The following is a 26815-nucleotide window of genomic DNA, read 5'->3' as shown; positions in this document are numbered from 1 at the left end:
CAGCTCACTGCAAGCTCCGCCTCCCGGGTTCACGCCATTCTCCTGTCTCAGCCTCCCGAGTAGCTGGGACTACAGGCGCCCGCCTCGTCGCCCGGCTAGTTTTTTGTATTTTTCTTAGTAGAGACGGGGTTTCACCGTATTAGCCAGGATGGTCTCGATCTCCTGACCTCGTGATCCGCCCGTCTCGGCCTCCCAAAGTGCTGGGATTACAGGCTTGAGCCACCGCGCCCGGCCATAAGTGGATAGTCTTAAAGGACTCATTTAGGTATAAGACTTTATAACTCTCCAAAGGAATTTAGTCCTAACATTTCAAAAAGAAAGTTTTCTTTCTGAAAACTTACCAGATACAACTTGGATATTTTAGACCATCCAGCCAAACATAGCAAAGGGTTTTTGTCACTCAGGATATACTCAATTCTGAAATCCTCTGGAAGCCTTTGTTTAATCAATCTTAAATAGACAAACTTGGCATGATTCAAGTCAGGCTTTGAAGAAGCCATGAAGCAAGTGAAGATATCGAATAGCAAATTTTGAGCAGAAGATAAAAATGTGTGGAACATACTCTTAAAGGTGGTAAATATTTATAAAATAACATTTTGCATTAATTTTAAATTATTTAATTTTTAAAAATTATTTCAAGGATTGGTCAATCTAATCTGAATGTTTTAAAAAGTTTCTTTTCCACTGTACTGGCTTTTGTTCTATAGATAAAATAAAGAAATATTTGTAAAATAATTGGAAAACAATTACAATGACAGCATTTTCTACATTAAAGTATATACTCCATTGTATTAAAACTTTTGGTGTTATTTGAAAACACAAATATAGACTTAGTATTTTTCTGTGAAGTAATAATATTAACTTGACAGAATTATGAGTAACCTTGCTTCCTAGGGTAAAATTCCAGTCCTTGTGCTTATTTAAACACAAAAGTAAAGAAAAAGCAAGTAAAAATGACTTAATTATGAAACATGCAGTGAAAGCTGTGAAGGAGAAAGATGTACATTTAGAAACAAGCAATTGTGAATGCAAGCGATTAAAAGGTAATTTTAAACAAATATTTGGCTTAATACATGTATATTTGTATATTTAAAGTCCTTCTGAATATGCTGATATGTAGTGCCAACAGAATAAATCTGTTTGCTTTTTCCCACATACAGTGGATACAACGAGAGCAGGATCAATTTACATAGAAGTTTTCGTCCTAAGAACAGATGTCACTTGAGTTTTAATAACACATCTTTCTAAGTTTTAAATATACTAGCATATTTTATATGCTTTCTATAATAGGTGCTGTTTCTATTTTTTTCCTATTACAAGGAATGACCAAGCTTAGAATCTTTATCTCTCTTCCCAACTCTGGTTATTGAGAAATATACATAGCTTCAACTTTCATTTCTATTTTCATTTTACAAGCTAATATGGCAGGCTATGTTGGAGATTTTAATCATAAAGTTGAACTAAACCAGTCCTTTCTTGATTTGTATTTCCAAACCAGCCTACCTAAAAGTTCACTGCTTAGTTACTTTAGGAAATTATTAGTACTTTAGTATCAGGTATTCTAAATTCATTAATTGAGGAACATCTATTTCTTGGAAGCCCACTCCTTTCACTGTGATCAGAAGAAAAGAAGAAAGATCACTCTGAAGGCTATAGGACTGAATAAACAGGCTGTGAACTCCCTGCAGAAGGAAATAGTGAGGATTTTTTTTTTTTTGACAACTGCATCCATTATGCATAGCACAGAATAAATAAATATTTGTGAATATTTAAGTAAATAATGATATAAGGCTATTGGCTTGGGGGATAAGGAATAATGAGAACCTTAACCAAGAAATAAAGAGTGCTATTGATATAAAGGGATTGAGAATTGATAGGCCTCAGAAAGCAATTAAATGATACTTATGTTGGAGCTCTTCCCTCTCCCCCAGGCACTGATAAACTTCAAAACAAATGTATATGTGTGTTTAAATGTGCTATTAATACCTATACTTGCATACAGACACATCTTTTAATGATGCATATCTCTTGGCAGAACATGGCTAAGAAGCTTATCTAAAAAAGGTATTATATAAAAACATAAATCATTAATTCCATAAATAGCACAAATTAAAAATATGAGGTATTATAACATTAGAAACCAAATGAGATAACTGATTATACACATATATTTTATTGTTTTCATTAATCATTTTAGTCCTTAAAATTTTCTCCTATTTTAAACTAAATTTCACTTATATATGTACATATATATATACACACACACACACACACATATATATATATATATTTTTTCGTTGAGATGGAGTCTTGCTCTGTCACCCAGGCTGGAGTGTAGTGGCATGATCTCAGCTCACTGCAACCTCTGCTCCCTAGGTTCAAGCGATTCTCCTGCCTCACCCTTCCTAGTAGCTGGGATTACAGGCACATACTGCCATGCCCGGCTCCTTTCTTATTTTTAGTAGAGACGGGGTTTCACCATGTTGGTCAGGCTGGTCTCAAACTCCTGACCTAGTGATTCGCCCACCTCAGCCTCCCAAAGTGCTGGGATTACAGGAGTAGCCACCGCACCCATCCAATACTTATACTTTGAAACAAGATCTATGATACATATTTCAATTCAATATATAACTATTGATTTTTAGGTAGGAACCTCCTTTCCCTTAAGTCTCATGTTTCCATTATGAGGGAAATTCATTCAAGTAAGCTTTTCCTCATTGCACCCCAAGGAAGAAAGAGTGGCTTATATGATGGGTGACCATGGTAAAGAATCGGGCACAGGAAACTTAGCCCTTTCCGGATTCCTTTTTCCAAATTATGATGCCTGCAAACAGCACAACTAACAGACGTAAAGCAGTGATGAGATCTGAGGCCTGACCCTGTAGCAGAAGTTTGTGTGGCTCAGTGAATCTGGCTGATTCTGGGATTAGTTATTAGCCATCTTGCAGACTCAAAGCCCCAGCTTTCAATTTGTTCAAAGTACTTATAGTGAAAATTAAATCTCCCATCTTTCTAGTACCTGGGTCTAACTTACAGCTCAATCCAAAGTTGAAGTGAAAAGTAGAAGGTGTTTTTTAAGCCCCTAAACTCCCCAAATGAAACATTTACCAAGTAAGAAATATATCATGTTGTCACTAAAGATGGAAAAGAGAAATAGCATATTATCCCTGCCCTCAATTAGAAAATATTAAAAACCAAAGCAAATGAGATAACTGATTATACACATATGTATTTTTATGTCTGTTCTCATTATTCACTTCAGTCCTTGATTTTTTCCCCAATATTGTTTTAAACTAAACTTATTTTAATTAATAGATAGTTATACTCTGAAACGAGACCTATGATATCTATTTCAATTCAATGTACAGCTGTTGATTTTTAGCCAAGAACTTCCTTTTCCTTAAGCCTAGTGTGTGTTTCTTCCACTATACGGTGATATCGTGGAAGAACAGCACAATATAGTAGAAGACACAAACATACTACAGTACTAAGTAAGATACAATGTATTTTAATAGAAGTATATAAAATTAGGTGGGCCCAGAAAAGGTAGTAAATAATTCTGACTGGCAAAAGAAAGGGAAGTATGCGTGCATGTTGATGCGGGGACTGAGAACAGGGGAGGAGGTTAAGAAGGGTTTTACAAAGATATGGTATTTAACCTATATTTTTGAACAATGAGCAGAATAGTTAGGCAGACCACAAAGAATAATATTTTAATTTTAATAGAAAGCAAATGAGATATAAGTTAACAAAGACTATTAGAACTTAAGAAAATTAATGGGAGCAGGAGTGTCACTGGAATTGGAGAAGGGCTATCTATCAATATATTCAAGGTGAGGGACCTGTTCCAAAGGAATTGATTGAATTTACTGTGACTGAATTTGTGACGGAGCAGGAAGAGAAGTAGTTCCAGATTATGTGGCTGGTTATATGTCAAAACCATAAAATGAGAGGAACATTTAGAAAGAGGAAGCATTTTGCTGTAAAGGGACTGAAGTGGGGATAATGAAGTTGATTTAGACATCACCATTTAGAAATTTAGGCCTGGTCAATCACAGTAGAGGGTTGTCTTCACATATATTGGAGTGGGAACCTTTTATAGAAATAAAATTTAAGGAACAGGACAGTATGGGTAGGGCAAAAGAGGAAAACTGGAGGTGGAGCTAGGGAAATACCTATCTTTATGGGACAGGAGAGTAAGACAAGCCTTCAAAGGAGACATCATAACAGAGGTTTAAGAAAATCTGTAGAGGTACTTAATGGAGGAGAGATTCAAGTGACAGGGCGGGCAACGTAAAATGTTGCAAGATGCTGCTGAACAACTAGGGAGCCAATGTAAACCACAGAAGAATTTCAGCACAGCTACAGAGCACTAGGAATGAGTAGACGTCAGATTGCAGGAATTACTGGAAGGTAAAAAATGCAGGCAGTAAGTATAAACTACCTTTTCATAAGCCTTCATCAAGGATACGATTGCTCTGAAAGGTCAAGGAAGAAGATAAACCATCCAAGAAAAGTAAGTTTTCTCTAGTGGCTCTAAAAATCACTGCTTCTGAACATGTAAGTAGTAATTTGTTTGAAAACCTAGAAAAACAAAGGTTAATAGCAGGCCTGTAACTCACTCCTTGCCAATCCAGGGAAGCAAGGGAAATGGGAAGATATAAATGATAAATTATTTCTTATTGCAAATAAACCTCAAATATATTGATTTAAGAAGCATAACTGAATTGGAATAATTCACTGAATTATGGTTACCCATAAGTATGTTTTCCATTTGTGTAATCAACAGAACATGAAATGGAGGTGCTCCTAAACTAAAACGGTTTCTATCAGATGGCACGAATAATGCTTTTTACATGCATTATTCAAAAGTCATCTGTTAAAATAGGCCAAACCATGTAACAAGGGAGAAAAGATAGGTGTAGATGATGGTTTTCAACTCCTTCAGGAAAAGAATGCTGCTCTTTTATCTTCTGAATCATTAGAAAAGTATTATATTGAGTACTGGGTGTGCTTTGACAATTTTACCCTTTATCTTAACAGAAAACTTGTATTAAAGGTTAGGAGTTAAGTTGGTATAAAGGCAAGTAAATGTTAATCAAAATGGGTTAGAATAATCAAATTGCTTGACCATACATAGTTCACAAATTTGTAGAAATAATGTTCATCTCTTAAGAATATAAAATTAACTTTTTAAAACATTTGCTCTAACATTTTATCTACTATGTATATATTAGGCATTAATACAATAATCCCTGTGGTAAATTAGAGAAATTAAGTATCCTCAAAACCCTCTAAGACTCCCTTCTCCTACTCTCCGCATACTGTCTGGGGGCTTTAGATGCATTCTCCAAAGATAACAAAGTCACCACTCTTGATATTGTTATCTTCTGCTTCAAAGCTGCTTTATAGGCATGCTCACAAAGGGTACATGTAGTCTCTATCCTCCAAACCAATAAGCATCTACAGCTTCTGTAATTATTTGATGAAACCTTATCTAAGTTTTATTTTACATTACATAAAATAATTGTTGTTTATTTTACATTACATAAAATTGCTGTTCCTCTAGGCAACAAAGTGATCCCAATAAACTTAGGATCATTGATAATACCAAGACTTGTTTCATTGAGTTTTTAAATGAAAAATTCCTTTTTATTCAATATGTAGAGTGAATATATGTTTTCAATGATATTTTTTCTTCTTCTAATCAAGGTAAATACACTCACTTGGACTTTACAACAACTTGTGCAACAACTGACCCTAGATTATTTATCTACTGGTTGACCTGTTTTAAATTTACCAACACAGAGATTTATAAACTCTGTGGCTTCAGTGTCACAAGAGAACACATGCTAGATAGGTTCACCATAAGAATAGACCTGCACTGTCCAGTACAGAAGCCACAAGCCACATGAAGCCATTGAGCATGGTAATGTGGTTAGTCCAAAGTGGGATGTGCTGCAAGTACAAACCATCTTTAGTATCTATGACTTATTATGCTGAAAAAAGGGAGTGCAAAATATCTAACAGTTTGTATAATAATGACATGTGAAAATTATTTTTCGAATATGCTGGGTTAAAAAATTAAAATTAATTTAATCTTTTTAGTATGGCGACTAGGAAATATTAAAGTATCAGCTTGTGTTATGTTTCTATCAGATGGCACTGATATGGATAATATTGAAAATGTCAGGCTGCTATGGTCAGAAGATTCCACTGACTTGAGAATTTCTATCCTTGTTTTACTACTAACCAGAAACATGTAAGAAAATAATAACTAAACATATTTTAAAATTTTCTTGTTACTCTTGAAATTATTTGGGGGAGGGGTTATATTTGACTAAAGAGAATGATAAAACTATTCCAATTATGATTTTAGAAGACTCTATAGTCATTTCAACTAAAATTTATATCACAAAAGGGATACAAGACAAATTAAATTTCACTTTTTTCTATTACACATTTTACAAATATAAAAGAATACACAATTTAAAAGTAAATTCTTAAGATGCTAAAACAAGGTATATACACACCTGTACCTGTTGTTCAATTCCAGAAATAAATATCTTACGAATACATGAATAGACTCAGATTAGAAAGATACCTAACGAAAAGCTTTGAGTAGCCTACTAAGAAGGAGAAGTGGGTTACATTAGCACAACTAAATATTTTTCTTCAGGATTTGTAAAGAGGTAGTAGGCAAATGTCTTCTGAATGACCTCTAATTAAAAAGAAATAGCAATTATAAACAAGACTATCAATTATAACTAAGTCTATTAAAATAGTTCCATCACAATGGAAAAATTAGATGCTTACAGCTAAGAGACAGTGTAACACATCATCAATGAATATATTTGAATTGAAATCAGAATTCATTAAAGTTTTAAGCAAAATTGTCTGTGTACGTATATATGTATTTCTTTTTGTTAGGCATCAGGAAATCTATAAATAACATTATTTTTGTTGTCAAAGTATAATTTAACGTAAAACATTATATCGAAGAGTAGATTGATTAAAAATGAATGTAGATATACAAAGGAAGTATTCTATTTAAAAAGAATTCCTGTTATGAGTTTACAGAAGATTGTTGTTAAACCTATAAATACTATTTATCAGTAGTACTAAAAGGAAAGTGATCCTCCCCTTCGGATAATTCACTGGACCCTATAACATTATCAGCATACTGAAGGCTTCCTGAATAGTCAATAAAACGACTGAACAGCAACAAAAGGGGAAAAGCAGCAGCCAGAAGCAGTTACAAATTACATCACACCATTTGCAACAACATTCATAGAAATATGTGTATGTGTACCCTTGGGTTTATCCACATACGCATATCTCTACATAGACATGTATAATAAGGGAGGGGGAAATGTAGACAATTAGCAAAGTGAACATGAATGAATAAACCTGTGAGGCTGTCATGAAACAAAACAAAGTGATTGGAAAAAAATCACTAGTACAAATGATAAGAAATTAAGAAAGTCTGTATTTTATACCTTTCTCGTTCTGGTGAATGCAAACTAGTATCTGGTCTCAAGCAGTTGGTACTAGCACTCCTAGCCCTGTCAAGAAAGGGCTGCAGTTCACTAGTGCCAGTGCATTGCATCCAGTGGTAGAAGAGAAAGACAGAGAAAACAAAGAAAGGAAGACCATGTTAGAGAGTAAAGCATAAAATAATGTCCCCTTTACACAAAATGTAGAATCACTGGGATTCAGTTCATAAGGGTGTGAGAGAGTTGACAGAATGACAGTGTAAAATTTTGTTTAGAAAATGAAGCTAAACAAAGATTATGCTTAAATTGCTTTGCATAATTTTTAGAAGTGTCTCAGACTGAAAAATGAGACTAAATCACACCTACTTATGAAAAAAACTGGATACAGAAAGCAATAAAACAAAATGCCTAGAATTTCATTACCAAGAACAGATGCCACACCAAAACAAAATGAAGGACATCAGAGGAGAAATAATTTTACAACTCAACTTTTTTGGTTCACAACAATAGACAAGGGAAATGGAAGATATCACTTCCATATGTTCTTACCTAACCAGTATTTCATCAGTAAATCTCAATACTCTTGAGTTAAAGCATTCATGATGAAGGGAAATGTCCTGTCTAGTCACTGATTTGGTCTTAGTATGTGCAGGCAGAACTGAGCTTCACAAATTAAAATTACACAAAAATAAATTATAATTAAAATCAACAAGTACAATATACAAATGACAAAGCAACTAGACTTCTGACATTTGAGTTAGTAGATTTCATTTAGAGAACTATTCTAGTAGTAAGTTTTATAGTTAAAACGATTTTAGATATCATTAATGTTTCTCACTGTATAATTATTTCAAAAGAATATTTTATTGGAATGTAAATATTTTCTATTTAATGTTTTATTAGAATGTGAATTTTCTATTTTTAGTAGGTAAGGGATTAGGAATTACTTTATAACTGGGTGGGACTCACTGTTATGGCTCTTACCTGTAAATATTCCAGTGAGAACTGCTCTGTAATAAAGGCATCTTGGGAGGTAATGTTTTATAGTGCCTAACAAGATGTCTGGAACGTAGCAACACAAACACGCAGGAAACAGAAAAATTATATGAAACCAATTTTATTAAGATATTCAGAAAGTAGGAGGCCTATAAAGCTATATAGATAAATCTTTTGTCAATTTTTTCTCAAAAGAACCACAATAACTATTTGAAGGGAAGACTACAATTATTAAAATATGAAATCATAGACACTTGACTTCATAAAATACTCATTATTTAATTATCTGAATTAGAAAAATACCTGCTGACCAAACTCTAGGAATTATTGATCAACAGTTAAATGTGCTACTTAATCTCTGATTTAGTATTATGCCTACTTCTATGGAAGTAAACAACTCATAGCTAAAAGTAAAAATCAACTAATTTATATAATTTTGGAGTTACAATATGACTAAAAGAGTTAATGTTCTAAAATAAAACAAAGTGTTGACTAGCATTCCAGGGACACAGCTGGTTATAGTACCAGACAGCAGCAAAAAAAGAAAACAGCAAAAAGCCAATAAGTGATTGCAGAGGAGCAAGTTCTTTCTACTTATCAGCTTCTGTCTCGATCCAGACCCAACCACAGGAAATTTACCTTTGGAAGTACGGTAAGGTAGGCATTAGATGCAAACCAGAATACAGATTTTGAATTGGCAGAAAATTGACCCAACAGCACCTGATTCCTTTAAAATCTGTGAGGGTTTCTGGACTGTCTATGCCATGAAGGACAAACTAGTTCAAGCCATCTATTTTTTGATAATTTAATAACATTCTATAAATTTAATTACTAATTATAAAAATCTATCATCTACTTCAGCTAGCAGTAAAGCACAACCAAGAGGGAAGGGAATAAACATTTATCAAAGACTTCCTAAACATCAAACACCTCACTGGTTTAATCATGTTTATATTAATGATCAAATCAAAGGAAATCCCATAAAGCTTCAGTTAAAAAATGAACTAAAACGCCACTTTCTTTTCTTTTCTTTTCTGAGACAGAGTCTCGCTCTTGTTGTCTAGGCTGGAGTGCAATGGTGTGATCTTGGCTCACTGCAACCTCTGCCTCCTGGGTTCAAGCAAATCTCCTCTCTCAGCCTCCCAAATAGCTGGGATTACAAGCGCCTGCCACCATGCCCACCTAATTTTTGTGTTTTTGGTTTTGTTTTCTTTTTTTTAGTAGAGATGGGGTTTCACCATGTTGGCCAGGCTGGTCTCAAACTCCTGACCTCAAGTGATTTGCCCGCTGCAGCTTCCTCCTTATTAAGTACAAGTTGAGGACAAATTTTACTGAAACTAAGGATTTAGCCTCCTTTCTAGACAGTGGAGTCTTCTTTTCAACTCCTAACCTCAGGCAATTATCTTTAGTAATAAGTTGCCATAAAACTTTTCTAAGCATTGCTTCAAAAGTGATTTTTTTTTTTTCAAGAATGGGACCAACACAGAATGGGAAACAGCTAGAAAATAACACAAAATTTATAGTCTGAATGTTCAAGTTCCTGTCTCGGCCTTGCCACTTATTGGCTGTGACCTGGATAATTCGTTTAAGTCTCCAAGCCTGTTTCTACATCCACAAAATGTGAGAAATAACATCCACTTAACAGGGGTGTGTGATAACACGTATACAATATTTAGGACACAGTAGGATACAGTAAGGCAACTACAGCATTTTCTCTATACTACCACTTTCTCGAGACACATTTTACTAAAAAAGGTTGGCCAATTAAATAATTTGGGAGAAAAGAAATTAAACATACAGATTTCTTTAGAACATGACTTTAATATGCTGTGTGTATTAAATTTCAAGGTAGACACTTTCATTTGCAAAATTTCCAAAATGTATTTGACTCACAAAAACTTTTATTGGTGAAACATCTCATAGGACAAGTTTCCATATTTTTGGAAAAACTAGTTAAGCAGAAGATATCAAATAGATCTGATTTTGAATTCTTGCTCTATTAGTCGTCAAATAAACTTTCTTAGCTTTTTTCCTCATCTCTAAAATCAGGATAATAATATTCATAACATATAATTACTGTCAGGAAATTGACATAAAGTACATTAAATATTTAACACTGTGCTTGTTATTAAATAAGTGTTATTTTCCCTATGTTTACTGGAGATAGTAAATCCTCAGATTTTATTTTTAAAAGTCCTAAGTGAACATGGTATGATGTATTTTGAAAGCTTTAGATTTTAGCCATGGATAGTTATATAAATAATAAATGTCCATAGTTTATGTGAAACCAAATTATATTATTGATATATCCATGTAAAGCTGTGGTTATTTATATTTACACATTTTGACATTCGTTTTTATTCAGGTATAAATTAAATGTTTTTATAAATACATGAATATAAACATAGAAGAGATTATATATACATACACGCACATATTTTTGAACTCATATTGTCTCTATCTCCATACTTTTAGCATTACACATTACAGAATGAAAGACAGGAAGGAGAAAAGACACTGGTGACATACGTTTTGCTCCGACATATTTCACTAGCTCAGCTTCCGCTTCCTATCTTATTGTTGTAGTACCTGTCTACAGGATGTGATCTGCCTCACCGAATACTCATCTATTTTTAAATTGTATACATACAAATATGATTATTTGCTTAAATCAGGAAATGCAAAGTCAACATACAGAGTCTATTAAATAGGACTTGCAGAGCTCAGAATTATTAGCAAAGCACCAATCTTAAGGATACGATTGTATAAAATGATGCAGCTATTATATAATATTATATAAGTATATAATATTTTACAAGTACAAAATAAGGGAAAGAAAAAATACCTTTAGTTATTATATTTAGACTACTGGTGTGAGTATCCTAGAAATATTCACACACTGAGTGCCAAGCACATACTAGGTAGCTTAAAATGTAATGATTTTTTTTGTGTTTGTTTTGTGTGCATGTTTTTTTTTTCTTTTGCAGCTTTAGTCACATCAACAGGACTGTGAGAAAACTTTCAGAATTAGTAAATAAAGCATTCTTGTTATGAAATTGTTTGTTAAGAAGAACAAGTCAAAATAAACTTGGATAGTTTATGCTTTGACTTTCAGTAGGTTTACAATATGCATGATTTTACATTTTTTTCTCAGCAAACAGAACTAATAATTTCCTCGATTTTTTCCTGTGGTACTTCAAGCAAACATGGCAGCAGTTATCAGTAGTATAATTTTAGACTGTAAAAAGTTCAAACAAATTTTATTAGCCCAATTTTGTTTGCAATATTGGGCAGAACTACATATTACACACAGACATCATAAATCATGCATTCGTCTTTGCATCGCAAGTACTGCGGTTATACCTCTTTCCTTCTCTTTCCTCTTACTTTTCATTGGCTAAAATATTTGAGTTTGGTTATTATGTGTTAAGTTTGTTTCACTGACTTACTACTTCCTTAACTTCTATATTCATTTCAAATATACATTAAGTATTTATAGAATATGCTCCATGAGTAATCTGTAAGAAGTTGTACTTTGGATATGAAATTAAAGATGTAATGAGATTAACATAAAGCATCAGGCTCTAAGTTCCAATTTAGAAGCAAAAAGTATATATTTTGTCGCTTCTAAAGAGGTATTCATATTGGTATATGACTTTGTGGGAAGTTTGTACTGCAGCATTTCTGACAACTAGTGGGTTAGGATAGTTAAGATCAGGTTGAACACCTTCATTTTTCATCAGGAAAGAAGCTGAAGCTCAGCCATTAAAAATGAACTGTTAAGGATTTTATCAAAAGCAAACAGAATATAAACAACAATAAATTCTAAAAGGAAATAAAAAAAGACTAAAACAGAGCAAATTCACAATTATGAAACAATGACACTGCCATACACAGATTAGACCTCTTGTGACTAGACAGGAATACGTGTGGGAAGGTTGGGGGCACTCACAGTGAGCATTCAGAATTTTAATTGCAGAAACTGGTTCCTCAGTTTTAGGAATTAAAACAGTCCCAGAGAGGCCCATTGGTCTCTGGATTTTTGAATGTTGAGATAGCAAAGTAGTCTGCCTGAATCAGAACTGAAATATATTTGGAACGTCTTCCATAACCTCAATATAAAACAAAACAAATTTGGAATACTTGGGAAATTTATTTGACCTGCTTGTAATAATACCACTAAGGGAGAGACGGAAGAATAATAGAATGGAAAGAGAGTCATCACACACAATCACCATTACCAAATCCCTGTATTTACCTGGTAGTATGTAGGCATTCTGCACTTCGTCCTCGTTTTGCTCTGGGCAGCATAAGAAGCTCACTGCACAGACAGGATGGGTGGTGAGTGAAACAGATAAATTATGAGACATGGGTTATGCCAATGGTATGCCAATGAAAACATGAAAAGGGAAGAAACCAGATTGTCTGCACTAGCATATTTGCTTGAGAGGTTAAACAAAAATAAACATGAAAGCATTTAAAAATTTTAAACAATAAAGTACAAATATTATGATTGAAGTCCTAGCTGTTGCTGATTTGCCATTATATTTCAAAATGATTTTATAGGATATTAAAACAAAACAAAATTAAATATTCCTCAAATAAGATATAGGAATCTGTTTCCAATTATAGACAACTGAGTATTTTTTTAATACTATAAATTTGGCCTGATACCAATGGGAACTCCGAACATTTTTGTATCTTTGTAACAAATTAAAGCATGGTAGTTTTCTTGGCTTTTATAGCCACTGAAAATGTAATACTATATTATGTTTCTTATTACCCAACTAACAATATAATTGATTAGAATTTTTATTTTAAAATTAATACTTTATCTATATCCAAATTAATTTCACAATATTGACTGCCCTGGTCAAGTAGCCCTGTGTTTTCCCCCCTCACCTAAACTCATGGTGGCCCAAATGAATGTTGATAAAACAGCCCTCATTCAACTCAAGCTGAGATGTCTGGAATTCTATTCCTCAGAGCAGCTCTTCATCCTGGTACCTATTGTGACTCCATTCTTGAAGGTCACAATGCTACTTTCCACAATAGGATGGCAATTAGGTAGGTTAAAAAGTTCTACTTGGGTTCTGTGTCCTTGACTCCATGGTGAAAAAATCATTTAGCACCACTATCATGACCCTACTCCTACTGAAAGTTTCTCCATTTTAAAAAGCCAGAAGAGAATATTCAACAAGGTGGGTATTATAAAACCTTAAATCAGATCCTGAGCTTATAATCAGGCTAAATGTACAGGTATATGGTTACTTCAAGAAGAAAGTCTGTGGGCATGCAAAGCAACAGATTCATAATGTAGACTTATAGTAACTGTTTCCATGAAACATTAGTTCACAAATGCAGAATTAAATCTAAGTACATATCCCCATAAGAATCCATCTCAGTATTTTGTATTCTAGACATTTTCTAGAAAGAGATTTTATAAAAAGAGGTATATAACAGAAACATTATTATTGAAGTTCTCATAGAAACTCTGAAATTAACTTTCAAATGACATGTATCCACAGTTTTAAATTACATAAATAACATAATTTTTATGATTACTAATACCTCAAGTATTGTGATCCACAATAAATAAAGTATTTGAAATCTGCCTATGCAGGCTCCCTTCTATAATTTAGGTCAACATCTAAGTCAACAAGCTGTACCTTTAAAGCTGTCTAAGCATAAATTCTGATTTTGTAAAAGAAATTGGATAATTATAACAATATAATATTAGCCAAATATTTCCTAGAGTTGCATTTTAGAATATCTTAACAGCTGTTGCTTGAGAGAAGTTCATTTTTGAGTGATAAATACTTTTACTCTCTAATGTGCTATGCCACAATATCTGTATATATTAAAACAGAACAAAAATTCATAACATTGAGATCATAATTTTGACAAATACCTGTCTTGTTCTGATAAATACTGACTATCCACATCTCTGGCTCTATGATCAACTGGACTTCGGGAGGCATCATGGTGTCTGGTTGGAGAACGTGACCTTCTTGTTGGATGAATTTCATCTAAACTCCTAAAATGATTACAAAATTCTATGTGTCAAATTGTTTCATCTTCCCAAAACAGGCAGACAGACTAAAGTGAAGGAACTGACAGTAATATGCAAATAAACACTGAAAAGTATTTGTGTCATAATCAAAACCTATTTTATCAATGAGTTAAGAGTATTTATTTTCTACGAGTTTTTGCCTGTGGCTGCATTTTTCCAATCTTCTTTCACACTTCTACCAAAAAACAATTTTCATCGGCATAATTAACTACAATTTCAGGAGTGTGTATCAGAGTAAAATGAAGTAGAGCAGTACATTATATGCTTTATTTATATTTCCAATCATTTAAAATGCTTCAAAGAGACAATCCTAAATCTCTTCCAAATCCATTCTGTCTCTTAACCTTATCCTCTTTGCCACTTCTCTCCACAATTCTGATTTGCTACAATTTTTTTTTCTAACAAGAAAGAAAACTAGCAAACAGAATACAAGCCAATTATTCAAAAACTATTCCAAGGCCGGGCGCGGTGGCTCAAGCCTGTAATCCCAGCACTTTGGGAGGCCGAGACGGGCGGATCACGAGGTCAGGAGATCGAGACCATCCTGGCTAATATTGTGAAACCCCCGTCTCTAATAAAAAATACAAAAAACTAGCCGGGTGAGGTGGCGGGCGCCTGTAGTCCCAGCTACTCGGGAGGCTGAGGCAGGAGAATGGCGTAAACCCGGGAGGCGGAGCTTGCAGTGAGCTGAGATCCGGCCACCGCACTCCAGCCTGGGCGACAGAGCCAGACTCCGTCTCAAAAAAAAAAAAACTATTCCTGGGACACAAACGATTTCTACTCCCTGGGAAATTTATTCAGATTAAAACGGACTGCCATAAAGGTTGGATAAAGAATAAAAAAGCATTCTGCCTACAGTTAATTCTGAAAAAAATAATTTGACCAAACTATTTTTTCATTTCAGTTAGTTTTACAGCAATTTACACTGCATTATAATAAAAATATACTGTCACGGACACTGAGGCCATTTCAAAGCCTACCTCTGTAATGGCACATTTGGTAAACGTGAACGCGGCTTTCCCTGATCATTGCCGCGATGAGGAGATACTGAACGTGAGCGATGATGAGTTGTTCTTTGCTGTTCTGGCACAGTTAATGTTGTAGATTTACTTTCTCTAGCACTAGACCTATAGCCTACTGGCAAGAGTACACACAGAGAACATTTAGTCAGTATTCTTCTGTAATGCAAACATTAACACAGAAATATAAAATTATACTAAAGCAGCCATTGATCTATGAAGAATACATGTCATGTAATCAGTTAAGTATACCTACATAGAGTGTAACATATACATGCACTGAAACAGGTTACAGTTGGCTCAAAGGTACCATGGAGATACTAATACGAATATGACAGTTGATGCCTCAGACATTATGATGAGTTGGGATACTGTTTCAATGTAAATAATGAATGAGTTCGTGACTTAGTAACACAAATGAAGCGCTTGACAGGAAACTATAGTTAATATACAAGTCAATGCTTAGAAATATATTTAATAAATTTAAATAAATTTAAATAAATTATTCGTTTCAATTTTTATTGTAGAGGATAAATTACTTTAGTTGGATTGCAAATGGTCTCTTTAATAAGAAAACAAATATATTATTTCAGTTTTAATTAACAAAGAAGAGTAGATCTCCACCATTATACTGATTAAGTATACCATTATACTGATTGTGAAACCACAAATAATACTGCAATTTTCAAATGTAGCATATGACTGAAGATGACAATCACAATAATGTAGAGAAAATGAACCCTTCTAAAGAACCAATCACCAAATCTGCCTTACACATCTGAAACTACTCCATAATTATTTTAATTAGCATAATTAAGATAATATAGTTAACATATTGCAATTTGAAATTAATTATAACAGCTACTTTTCCCCTGAAGTTAAGGTTTATATTGTCTCTGATTTGGTTAAGATAAAACAGTAATCTCAAAACCAAAATAAGAGTTTAGAGTTTAAAATTTTTTCACAAGGGTCACTGTCTTTCATTATCATAAGGAAAATTAAAAAATTATGTGGCCAAAGTAAAAACAAAAAACTATATTTGCAACTACATAAAACATACATAAACCATAAATACATTAAATTTAACTGGGAAGCTAAAACTGTTGCTCATTTTTTACTTAGTAACTCTCACATTATCTCAAAAATATGTTACGAAACATCATGATTAAAGGCAGGCTAATAGTCCCTAGCAGTTTATATACTGTGAATCCATGCTCTTATGCCTAATTTTAAGGGACTTCAAACATTTCATTACACTTACTCTGACAATATTCAGACCAAATAAATACAACCATTTTGTCACTCTGTAAAAACATATGTTTAATAATCATAAATGGTATAATTTATAATTTCAAATACTTTAATTTTTTATCTTATCAAAATACCAACTAAGCTACTTTGTGTAAAAAGTCTGTTATTCAGATGTAATATTATATTGTAATTTTAAGATTAGAAATTATAATATTAAGGCTAGAAAGAGACCCACCAAGTTAACATGTAGTGCATACACTATTAATACATAGCTCATTGTAAAAAAAACAGTGACTGTTTTTCAAAGACAATTAATCCATAGTCTGAATTACTTAAACATTTTTAGTTACCATTTGGTATCAATTATACAATAATTTTGGAAGGCCAATATTGACTTATGAGCCCTATTTCGAGATTTAAGTGCATATTCAAGGTATATAAATCGATTTTGTTAAATTAATTATTACAGAATAAATTTTAGAGAATTTTGGCATCTTGCTGTTAAAGATATATAATTAATTTGTTTCTTGGATTCTTTGTGTTTATATAGCAATTAATGTCTCTTTTATCCTATTAAGAAGGGACTTTAAGGAAACAAGTGAAATCTTAAAACTTTTAATATATTAACAACTTTCAATGTAACTTAGAAAGTTCTGAATTCATAAAGAGAAAGTACACTGAAGACAATGTGTACTATTTTGGTGACTCAAAGTCATTTTGAATATAACATACGCTATAATATTCAAAGTTTTAATATTTGACTCTATAGTAAGTGATCTCAAATAAATATGCATTTATAGTTCCTTGCAATTTACAAAGAAAGAGTTCTTTGCTTTTTAAATTTATAGTTGGTTTTTACAAAAAATTTTATTTTCTTCACATGATGTTTAATTTATTGTTGACAACATGCACTTTATCTTCAGAACCATGACTGGGATCAAACTTTTTTTTTTTTCCCCAGACGGAATCTCGCTGTCCACCCAGGCTGGATGATCTTGGCTCACTGCAATCTCTGCCTCCCGTGTTCAAGTGATGCTCCTGCCTCAGCCTCCCAAATAGATGGGATTATAGGTGTGCGCCACCAGGCCCAGCTAATTTTTGTATTTTTAGTAGAGACGGGGTTTCACCATATTGGTCAGGCTGGTCTGGAACTCCTGACCTTGTGATCTGCCCACCTTGGCCTCCCAAAGTACTGGGATTACAGGCATGAGCCACCGTGCCCGGCTAGGATGAAACTATTTTGTGGTAATCCCAATGTTTTAGTTGACTCAGAGTTAGAGATTAGAGATTCTTTTTTCTCATTTTCTGGTTGAAGTTGCTAGATTCCTCACCTCAGATGAGGGCATTCTGTATATGGTCATTTTTATTCTTCTTAATCAGCTAAAATTATTTACTTTAAATAACAATAAGGCTATAACTACAAAGTTAATAAAATGTGGCTCTGGCAGTCTCAACTGCCTAAAACCTGCTATATTTCCCTAACTGGAAAAAGATAGTAAGCATATGAAACAAAAACAGAGAATTTCGTGTTCTAGAAAAGCCAAGGCATTAGGAAGTTTAAGTTTCGGCTGTAGTAGAACATTTTGTATAGAGCTTTTGAGCTTCTCTAGATAATATACAACCAGGAACTTCCTTGAGTACATTAAACATATATAGAAGACGACTTCCATATCTAAACAAATTTTTTCTTCATATTAGATGCTAGGAAATACAGAAGCAAATTTGTAGCCAACATTTAAAAGTACATAGGAATGCACTGTGCTAATTTATCACCTCACTTTATTTTAGCTTCTTGTCCTTATTTTACTGACTCATCTTTCCTCTTCACTTAAAACGTATTGCATATTACTATGTGACTAGTTATATTTGCCATACAGATACTACCACATAATCACAATCGATCAATGAAGAGAGTATCTGAAAATATTAATGAATTACATGATCTCCTTTAATTTATGAGGAGATCTTTGAAACATAAAATATTACTTATCGGTTTTATAAGTTACTAGTCACATTCTATTAAAGTTTGACTCATTACATTTTAAAATGCTAAATAAAAATGAAAAATATTATTTGAAAAATACTGCTTCTGTATAACAGAGATTACGCATGTTGGCAAACACTTTGAGGGACATGGTATATTTCAGTATGGAATATAGGTATATTTAGAATTCAGTGCTCCTTGTTGGTACTTAAGCACTAATCCCATCTCTGGTGGATTCCATAACTCACTTTGACTTCTCACAAGATGTTATCCATGTTGCTCTCTCAGAGAAAGAAGAAGAAACTCATCATTTGTGTGAGCATTTATTTTATTGGCCATTTATTTCATTCACTGTCCTGTCTCATAACAAAAAATATGAAATTTCAGGTGAACAAAAATTGGGAACCACTCACCGAAGTAAATTTTATTTAGATAAACTGGTAATGACAACATTAAGGCTGATTAATAGTAAAGATTCTTGTTAGAGGTGATGATTTTTCCACCAGGAATAATCTAATTCCTATTTGAATATCCCAAATTAATTTAAATGTATAATCACTTTACTCTTTCAATTTAATGACAAACTAATATGATGTTACATTTTGTGTGAACTTTTTTGTTAAGAATGTGTGTAATTATTATGGCCTTCTAAGAAATAAAAACAGAAAGCAAAAATGAAATGCTCTTCAGTATGATCTAAATCTCTCACTAATACATTGACATTAAAGATTAATATATAAGTATATAGATTTTCACAGCACTAGATTTATTATTTTAACAATATTTTCTACTTTCACACAGTGATTAAATACTACATTTTTGGCTGCGCATGGTGGCTCACACCTGTAATCCCAGCACTTTGGGAGGCCGAGGTGGGCAGATCACGAGGTCAAGAGCTCGAGACCATCCTGGCCAACATGGTGAAATCCAGTCTCTACTAAAAATATAAAAATTAGCTGGACATGGTGGTGCATGCCTGTAGTCCCAGCTACTGGGGAGGCTGAGGCAGGAATATCACCTGAACCTGGGAGATGGAGGTCTCAGTGAGCCAAGATCGTGCCATTACACTCCAGCCTAGCGACAGAGTGAGACTCTGTCTTAAATACATACATACCTACATACAAACTATATTGTCTCTGAATTATAGGGAACAAATGAAACTTGATTTTAGAGAACTCTCCATAATTTTCTCCCAGTTTTAATAAAGCTGTATGCATCTCTCCAAACTGTGAAGTTAGTATGGTAGAATTTATCAATTTGAGCAAAACTATTGCCCTCAAATTAAGTACACTACCATCTGAGAAATTACATAAATGAAGGGCACACATTTCAATATTGTCTTTGAAAACTGCCTTTAAAATTCATATTTACACATTTTAAGACTGTCTCTTTCATTTCTTCTTATTTGAATATTTACTTCTCCTCTCATTAGTAAATTTTTAAAAAGTATAGAATTAGTGCCAAGAAAGTAAGTCTTCATCACTTGATTTTACACACTTCTCTGACAAAAGTCAGATGAGAAACATTTAAAATGTACAACATCACAAAAGTCTTACTAACTTATACAATGATGAAAAGATGTTCACTTCAAATGAATACTTCATCTTTCTTAAACATATTACTGTTTTAAAACATATACACATATTCTAGGTACAATCAGTGGGGAATACATCACAAAAGCTTTAAAAGTTATAGCCAGGCCACACATGCAATTTTAAACCTGGCCATGCACTTTTCTCAGTATATTCCATGGAAGGCTACATTATGTTCAGAAATGGTGGAAGGAAAATCATAGAAATGCAATATAAAACATAGAACAATGGAATTTTTATTTAATAACCCCATCTTTTCAAGATAAAATTCATATTTTCACTTATGCTCAGAGCATTGTGAAATAATGATTTGTTTCACCTAGTTAGCCATGTTTCTATGGAAGAATCTCACTAAAATAAGTGGGAATGCTAATTAGCAGAGACTACTACATTTAAAACTTTCTTAATAATTTGAAATGTGGCCAGGCACGGTGGCTCACGCCTGTAATCCCAGCACTTTGGGAGGCCAAAGCGGGCAGATCACGAGGTCAGGAGATCGAGACCATCCTGACTAACATAGTGAAACCCCGTCTCTACTAAAAATACAAAAAATTAGCTGGGTGTGGTGGCGGGCGCCTGTAGTCCCAGCTACAAGGGAGGCTGAGGCAGGAGAATGGCATGAACCCGGGAGGCAGAGCTTGCAGTGAACCGAAATCAGGCCACTGCACTCCAGCCTGGGTGACAGAGTGAGACTCCGTCTAAAAATAAAATAAAATAAAATAAAATAATAATAATAATTTGAAATGTAAGTCACCATGGAATAATATAATACTGATTTCTCTGTGACACAAATCTTCAGTTTAGTATCCTAAAGAGGTCTGGAAGCTGACAGAGAAAACAAGCAAACCAGCACAGTGAAGCAGGGCCATGCTCTTCACTCACGCACCTGGAGGAACTACGCCAATACCATCATCAACCTCATAATCTGAGATGTCACTATCACTGATTCGCTGAGATCCTGCACAACAGTAAGGCAAACAGATACCTCTGTGTCTGGTTGGTTTATGAAATGTAAAGGACATTGTCAAACTTTTTTAAAAAAGTAAATTACATTACTATTGAAAACTTATGAAGACTAACACAGTACACATTGAGCTAATTTTAAAAGAAATGCTTGTTCTCTAAGGATAACATTTTATCAGTATTTTCTCCTCATTACACCGAAGACATATAGAAACAAGGGGACTTTACCGAATAAGATTTTCAGATTAATTCTTTAATTAAAACATTATACTAAAAGCCTGCAGCACAGTATATACAGTACATTATTTCCTACACAATGAAGTGCTTTCCTCTGCAGTTCAGAGAGGATAGGGCTGAGTGGAAAGGTTCAGAGACATTTCTTGGCTGGAGCTCTATTCATCCTGTTTTATGAAAAAACATCAGGGCCCTTTATAAAATATTTATGTTTAGCTCCCCAAGTTAGTCATTATACTTCACTAAACATTGACTTTGAGGAAATTACTAATCAGGGAAACAACAACACGAAATATTTAATTACGTGAGAAAAATAATTTAGTTCCAGATTACCAAAATGAGGCGTTTTTCAGTTGTTAACTTAGAAATGTAGCTATGACTCCAAAATTACTCGATAAGTACAGAAAAAAGTAGCTTTTCCCAATCACTAGATGAATCGTAACAAACATACCTTCTAATATTTTAAACAATATTTCTTATGAAAAACTATTAAAATATTTATGAACTGGCTGGGCATGGTGGCTCTCGTCTGCAATTCCAGCACTCTGGGAGGCCGAGTGGGGTGGATCATGAGGTCAGGAGTTCAAGACCAGGCTTGGCCAACATGGTGAAACCCCGTTTCTACTAAATACACAAAAATAAACTAGACGGACGTGGTGGTGCGCGTCTGTAATCCTAGCTACTCTGGTGGCTGAGGCAGGACAATTGCTTAAACCTGGGAGGCGGAGGTTGCAGTGAGCCAAGATCATGCCAACACACTCCAGCCTGGGCAACAGAGTAAGACTCTCTTGAGAAAAAAAAAAAAAAATCTATGAACTATAAAGTTATTAAGACCTCACATGTAGCAACCCACCAATGATGACTGAAATTATTCCATCAGTCAATAATCAACAGCTCAATTGGCCCTGTGCAAGAATATTAATTCAGAGGTTTTTGGCTTTCAGCTCTGGAATTACTCTGCTATGCTATATTATTTTCATTGTGAAAATGTAGAAACAGTTTTGCCAAGATTCTTCATAAAAATGAACAATTTTCCAATATTTTGATCTCTAATAAAACATTTAAAAAACAAAAACATCTTGAATTATTAATCACTAATTAGATCATTACAGCATAATTACTTTGTGGCAACTAAAACAACCTTAACCTACTTTGTAGCTTTTTGCTAGAGCTTTCTCCATGAATATGTCGCCTTGGCATGAAAGGTGATGGCTGAGGCAGAGGTAGTGAAGACTCATCATGTGTCTGAAGTTTATACCAATGCGGTTCATCGTCTAAAAGCGCTGTCTCCAATTCTATGAGGATCTGAGAGGGTAATTCTCAAATTAAATCAAGTACCTTTATCAAAACATAATGTAATAGCAATCGTAATAAATATCACAAAACTTTATTAACTATTTGACTTGAGTTTTTAAAATATACATCACCTCTCCAAGAAATTCACTTTCTTCTTCTTGCACTCTGGGTTGGTCCCACACAGTTATTTCTAACATTCGTTCTCTAAAATCTCTACGATGTACATGTGAATAGACAAAAGTTTGATTCCATTTTGGTTCTAGTATTTTCTTTACTGTTTTGGTCCTCCTTTTACTTTTATCACTGAAAAATAAGTATGTTTTGTAAATGAAAAAGCAAGTATATGCTGCCATCTCCTGTAGTTATATGTAAAACTGCCATTGATATTTGTATTATTTTTAACTTAAAACTCATTGAAAGTCTATAAAAAGATAATAGAGTTTAGTAATATTCTAACTTCAATTACAATATAAGCAGTACTTGTAATTATAGGGACATATACAAAGGTTCTAATGTGTCGCTATAATTCTAAATGATGTGTCGCTATCAAAGACTAATATGTCTATAAACAAGGTAATAGATTTTTTTTTAATTGGCAGATTATTTTCAAGTATTTCCAACACAAGGCTTGAGGGACTTCCTTTTTCAGAGATAATGTACTTTTATCTCCTTAGAAAGAATTAGCTATTATGTTTTTAAAAAATATCCCAAAAGAGAAAATTCTACCTTTTCTATTAGTATAGATTTTAGGATTTTTCTCTTTTTCTAAAATTATTCACTACCTTCTATCTGGAAGAAAATACATTTTTACATAGGGATTTCGAGGACGCCCATCTACTCTAGCAGGTAGATCTGTTGCTTGCAGAACATTTACAATCAGCTGGTGTCCCACTTTATCATACCACAGTTTCACCTAGAAGCAATGAGGAAAGGAATTATTTGTAAAAATCATGACGCATTAAAATTTTACGTAAAACAAAATTAAAGTTATATTTAAAGGAGGAAATTTTGAATTACAATATAATGCAAAACAGATATTTCTAAAAACATACCAATTTGAAAGCATAAACACACAGAACTTTACTTTGCTCTTTGAGTACTTTAAACATAACTTACAACTGGCAAGTCTTCAGTGTTACTGTATACTCTCACATATCATTTTATAAAATAAAACTAATAATAATTTTTCCAAAAAACTAAGGGAAGAGGGAGATATAAAATCATTACTATTGTTCTTAAATGTTAAAAATAAGAGTTTGAGGATTATACGTGTCTAAATGATTATAGCATGACTAAATGCTTTTTCTGGTGTCACAGGTAGTTAAAATAAAAAAAAGAGTTTGGATATTAGGAATAAGACATACAAAGAATTAGAAGAGATCATAAAACATATTTACTGTGGGCCTATTTTATACAGGCACTGCTAAGTATTTCCTGGTATTTTTTCTCACTTTTTTTTTATTTTTTGGAGACATGGTCTCACTCTGTCACAGGCTGGAATGCAGTGGCATGATCATAGCTCACTACACAGCCTCAAACTCCTGGAACCAGCAATCCTCCCAGTTCAGCCTCCCATGTAGCTGGAACTACAGGTGTGCACCATCATGTCTGGCCATTTTTTAAAATTTTTTGTAGAATTGGGGATCTTGCTATGTTTACCCAGGCTGGTCTTGAACTCTTCAGCCTCTCAAAGTGCTGGGATTAAAGGCCTGAGCCACTGCACCAAGCCTTCATTTAATTTTTAGAATTAACCTATCACATGTTATTTTTCATGAGAGAAGGAAGAAAAAACAAAGGATACAATACACAAACGATATCTTCAAACTACAAGAAGGCCAAATGATATTTCTATTAACCAAGATCTCATGACAGTAGACCAAAGAATACTGGGAAAGTAACATACTAAAATCCTGTCAAACTCACAAGAATTGGATTTTATCAGTCATTACAGTATCTGCCCTGGCAGTGGTGATGACACTTTAACAATGTCATCACCTTTAATTTTTTTCCTTTAATTTAGAAGTTACTTTTCATTTTATGTTTGAGTAAGCATATGCTGTTAATGGGTATATGTTAGAACATATCTGAGAGTCATCATAACAAAATAAACTAATTTAACATAGGATTAGCTTTTCATGGTAAGGAATAGATTAAGAATTCAAACCTGGATCTGTCTGATTCCCAATTGATACCTAAGATGTGGTTTTCACAGAACCAGAATAGGTTTCCATCCTCTTTTAAAATATGTGGAGAATATGAGAGATTTACACATACACTGAAGAAAAAGATGGCAGGGCAGATAAACCCAAAGAGAATTACAAAGATATTCAATATACTAAAAATAAAAGTTAAAACCATAAAAGCCCTAGAGCAATAAGCTTATATATATCTTCTCTGTTTCATTAAAACCAAGAGAAAACCACAAAGGCAGACCACAGAAATCCACACATTATCAGAGGAGCAAAAGGTCATTTTCTGTATAACAATTTGAAACAAATAGTCTGAAGTCCTTAAATTATAATATCAACATAACATTTTCCATCATAATCTACAAATATATGGCTCTTCATTATACTTAACCCTAGTTTCTTCACTCCAGGTTTCCCCAGGTCACATAATAAGGTAATAGTGAGAAAATGGTAGCTTTTTCAGAGAGCTTTCAGTGGCAACGAAGAGTTTTGCCAAATGCCTTAGGAAGTTAAAAATAATATTCCCAATTTAGGCTCTTCAGGCTCTAGGCTCATAAGGTTCTTACATAAATGAGGCATCAACTCCTAATATTATGTGTAAACAATTGTTTACCTTAGAAACTTTTACATAGCACACCAAAAGTATGAATATTTACTTATGTTACCATTCATCAATTAACCTTCAGAGTATCTGGCACATTGCAAGCACTCAGTAAGTATTTCTGAAAAATATGTGAATAAAGGAATAATTAAAAAATGCATGAAAAACTAATGAAGTAGATTATGGTGTTAAATGACTATGTATTGCAGGCTTCAAGGAAAGGGGAACATATTTAAAGGCAGACTCAGACAGTGTATGCAAATACTAACAGTCTCCAACATGTACAAAAAATACATACAGAAAGTTGCCCTGGTAAGACTTGTGGGGCATCTTTTAGAGCTCCAGGACTTGTTGGAGAAATAACAGAAATGGAAGGCCTTTCCATCTTCTGAGATTCAAAGGAACTTGAACCTAAAATAAGAAAAAAAAGTAATATTTGTAAGTGTTGAAAAAATATTTTTAATAAAATGTTAAATGCATCCTTATTTGCATAAAACCATAATTACTACCACTGATAACAGAACCTACTTTTAATGGGGTAGATTTTATCTTCAGTTAATTGTCTATTTAAGAAATATTAAGAATGATATAACGAAGTGTTTTGCTTATTTCAATTGGAAAGAACTGATCTACATTTCTGGAGTGCATGGTATTGCACAGACTCTTGTATGACTTCACATATGGGTAAAGGTCTGCTTCAGCGATAAGGAAGATAGTGCCTGTTAACACTAATTATCTTGCCTAATGTTCTTACTCAGAAATTAAAACGAATGCATACATAATATAATTTATGAACCACATCTAGACCACATTTCGTCATTGTTTTAAAATCAGATATACCATCTATCTTAGTTTTGATCTTATAAATGAGTATCTTGAACCTCTGAAAATGCTACTTCAAGTAATTCACGACTAGTGATTTGCTTCAACTTCACACGGAGGAGGTTGGGTCTCCTCTCTGCCACTTGGTGGAGTTCTTCACTGTTCAAGTATACCCTGACACATAGAGCAATATAGAGTGTTTATAGAAGGCTATTGATCCAGAAATTATAACCTTGAACTCATCACCATTCAAACTTAGCCAATGCTTCATTGAGAAATACTGTTTATGAAGCATTGCC

General features: G+C 33.5%; 1 protein-coding gene across 49 annotated transcripts in view; it reads right to left on the bottom strand.

The window, feature by feature from the left end:
- The window catches only part of RIMS1 (regulating synaptic membrane exocytosis 1), a 519140-nt gene that overhangs the window by 142190 nt on the left and 350135 nt on the right, over positions 1 to 26815 (bottom strand). For 18 of the 49 annotated variants that reach the window (XM_033217614.1, XM_033217607.1, XM_033217624.1 and 15 more), the window contains 9 exons: positions 25993 to 26105; positions 23687 to 23817; positions 23036 to 23207; positions 22760 to 22913; positions 21298 to 21369; positions 15546 to 15702; positions 14404 to 14529; positions 12751 to 12813; positions 7500 to 7589 (listed from right to left, as the gene is read on the bottom strand). In XM_033217614.1, the coding sequence (XP_033073505.1) occupies positions 7500 to 7589; positions 12751 to 12813; positions 14404 to 14529; positions 15546 to 15702; positions 21298 to 21369; positions 22760 to 22913; positions 23036 to 23207; positions 23687 to 23817; positions 25993 to 26105 (1078 nt within the window). The remainder of the gene's footprint in view (positions 1 to 7499; positions 7590 to 12750; positions 12814 to 14403; positions 14530 to 15545; positions 15703 to 21297; positions 21370 to 22759; positions 22914 to 23035; positions 23208 to 23686; positions 23818 to 25992; positions 26106 to 26815) is intronic. The other 31 variants (XM_033217610.1, XM_033217606.1, XM_033217625.1 and 28 more) reach the window with 5 other exon arrangements.

Source organism: Trachypithecus francoisi, unplaced genomic scaffold (assembly GCF_009764315.1).
Source record: "Trachypithecus francoisi isolate TF-2019V2 unplaced genomic scaffold, Tfra_2.0 Lachesis_group10, whole genome shotgun sequence".
NCBI classification, from domain to species: domain Eukaryota; kingdom Metazoa; phylum Chordata; class Mammalia; order Primates; family Cercopithecidae; genus Trachypithecus; species Trachypithecus francoisi.
The sequence above is the reverse complement of the archived record's forward strand: the minus strand, read 5'-3'. Positions and strand labels throughout refer to the sequence as shown.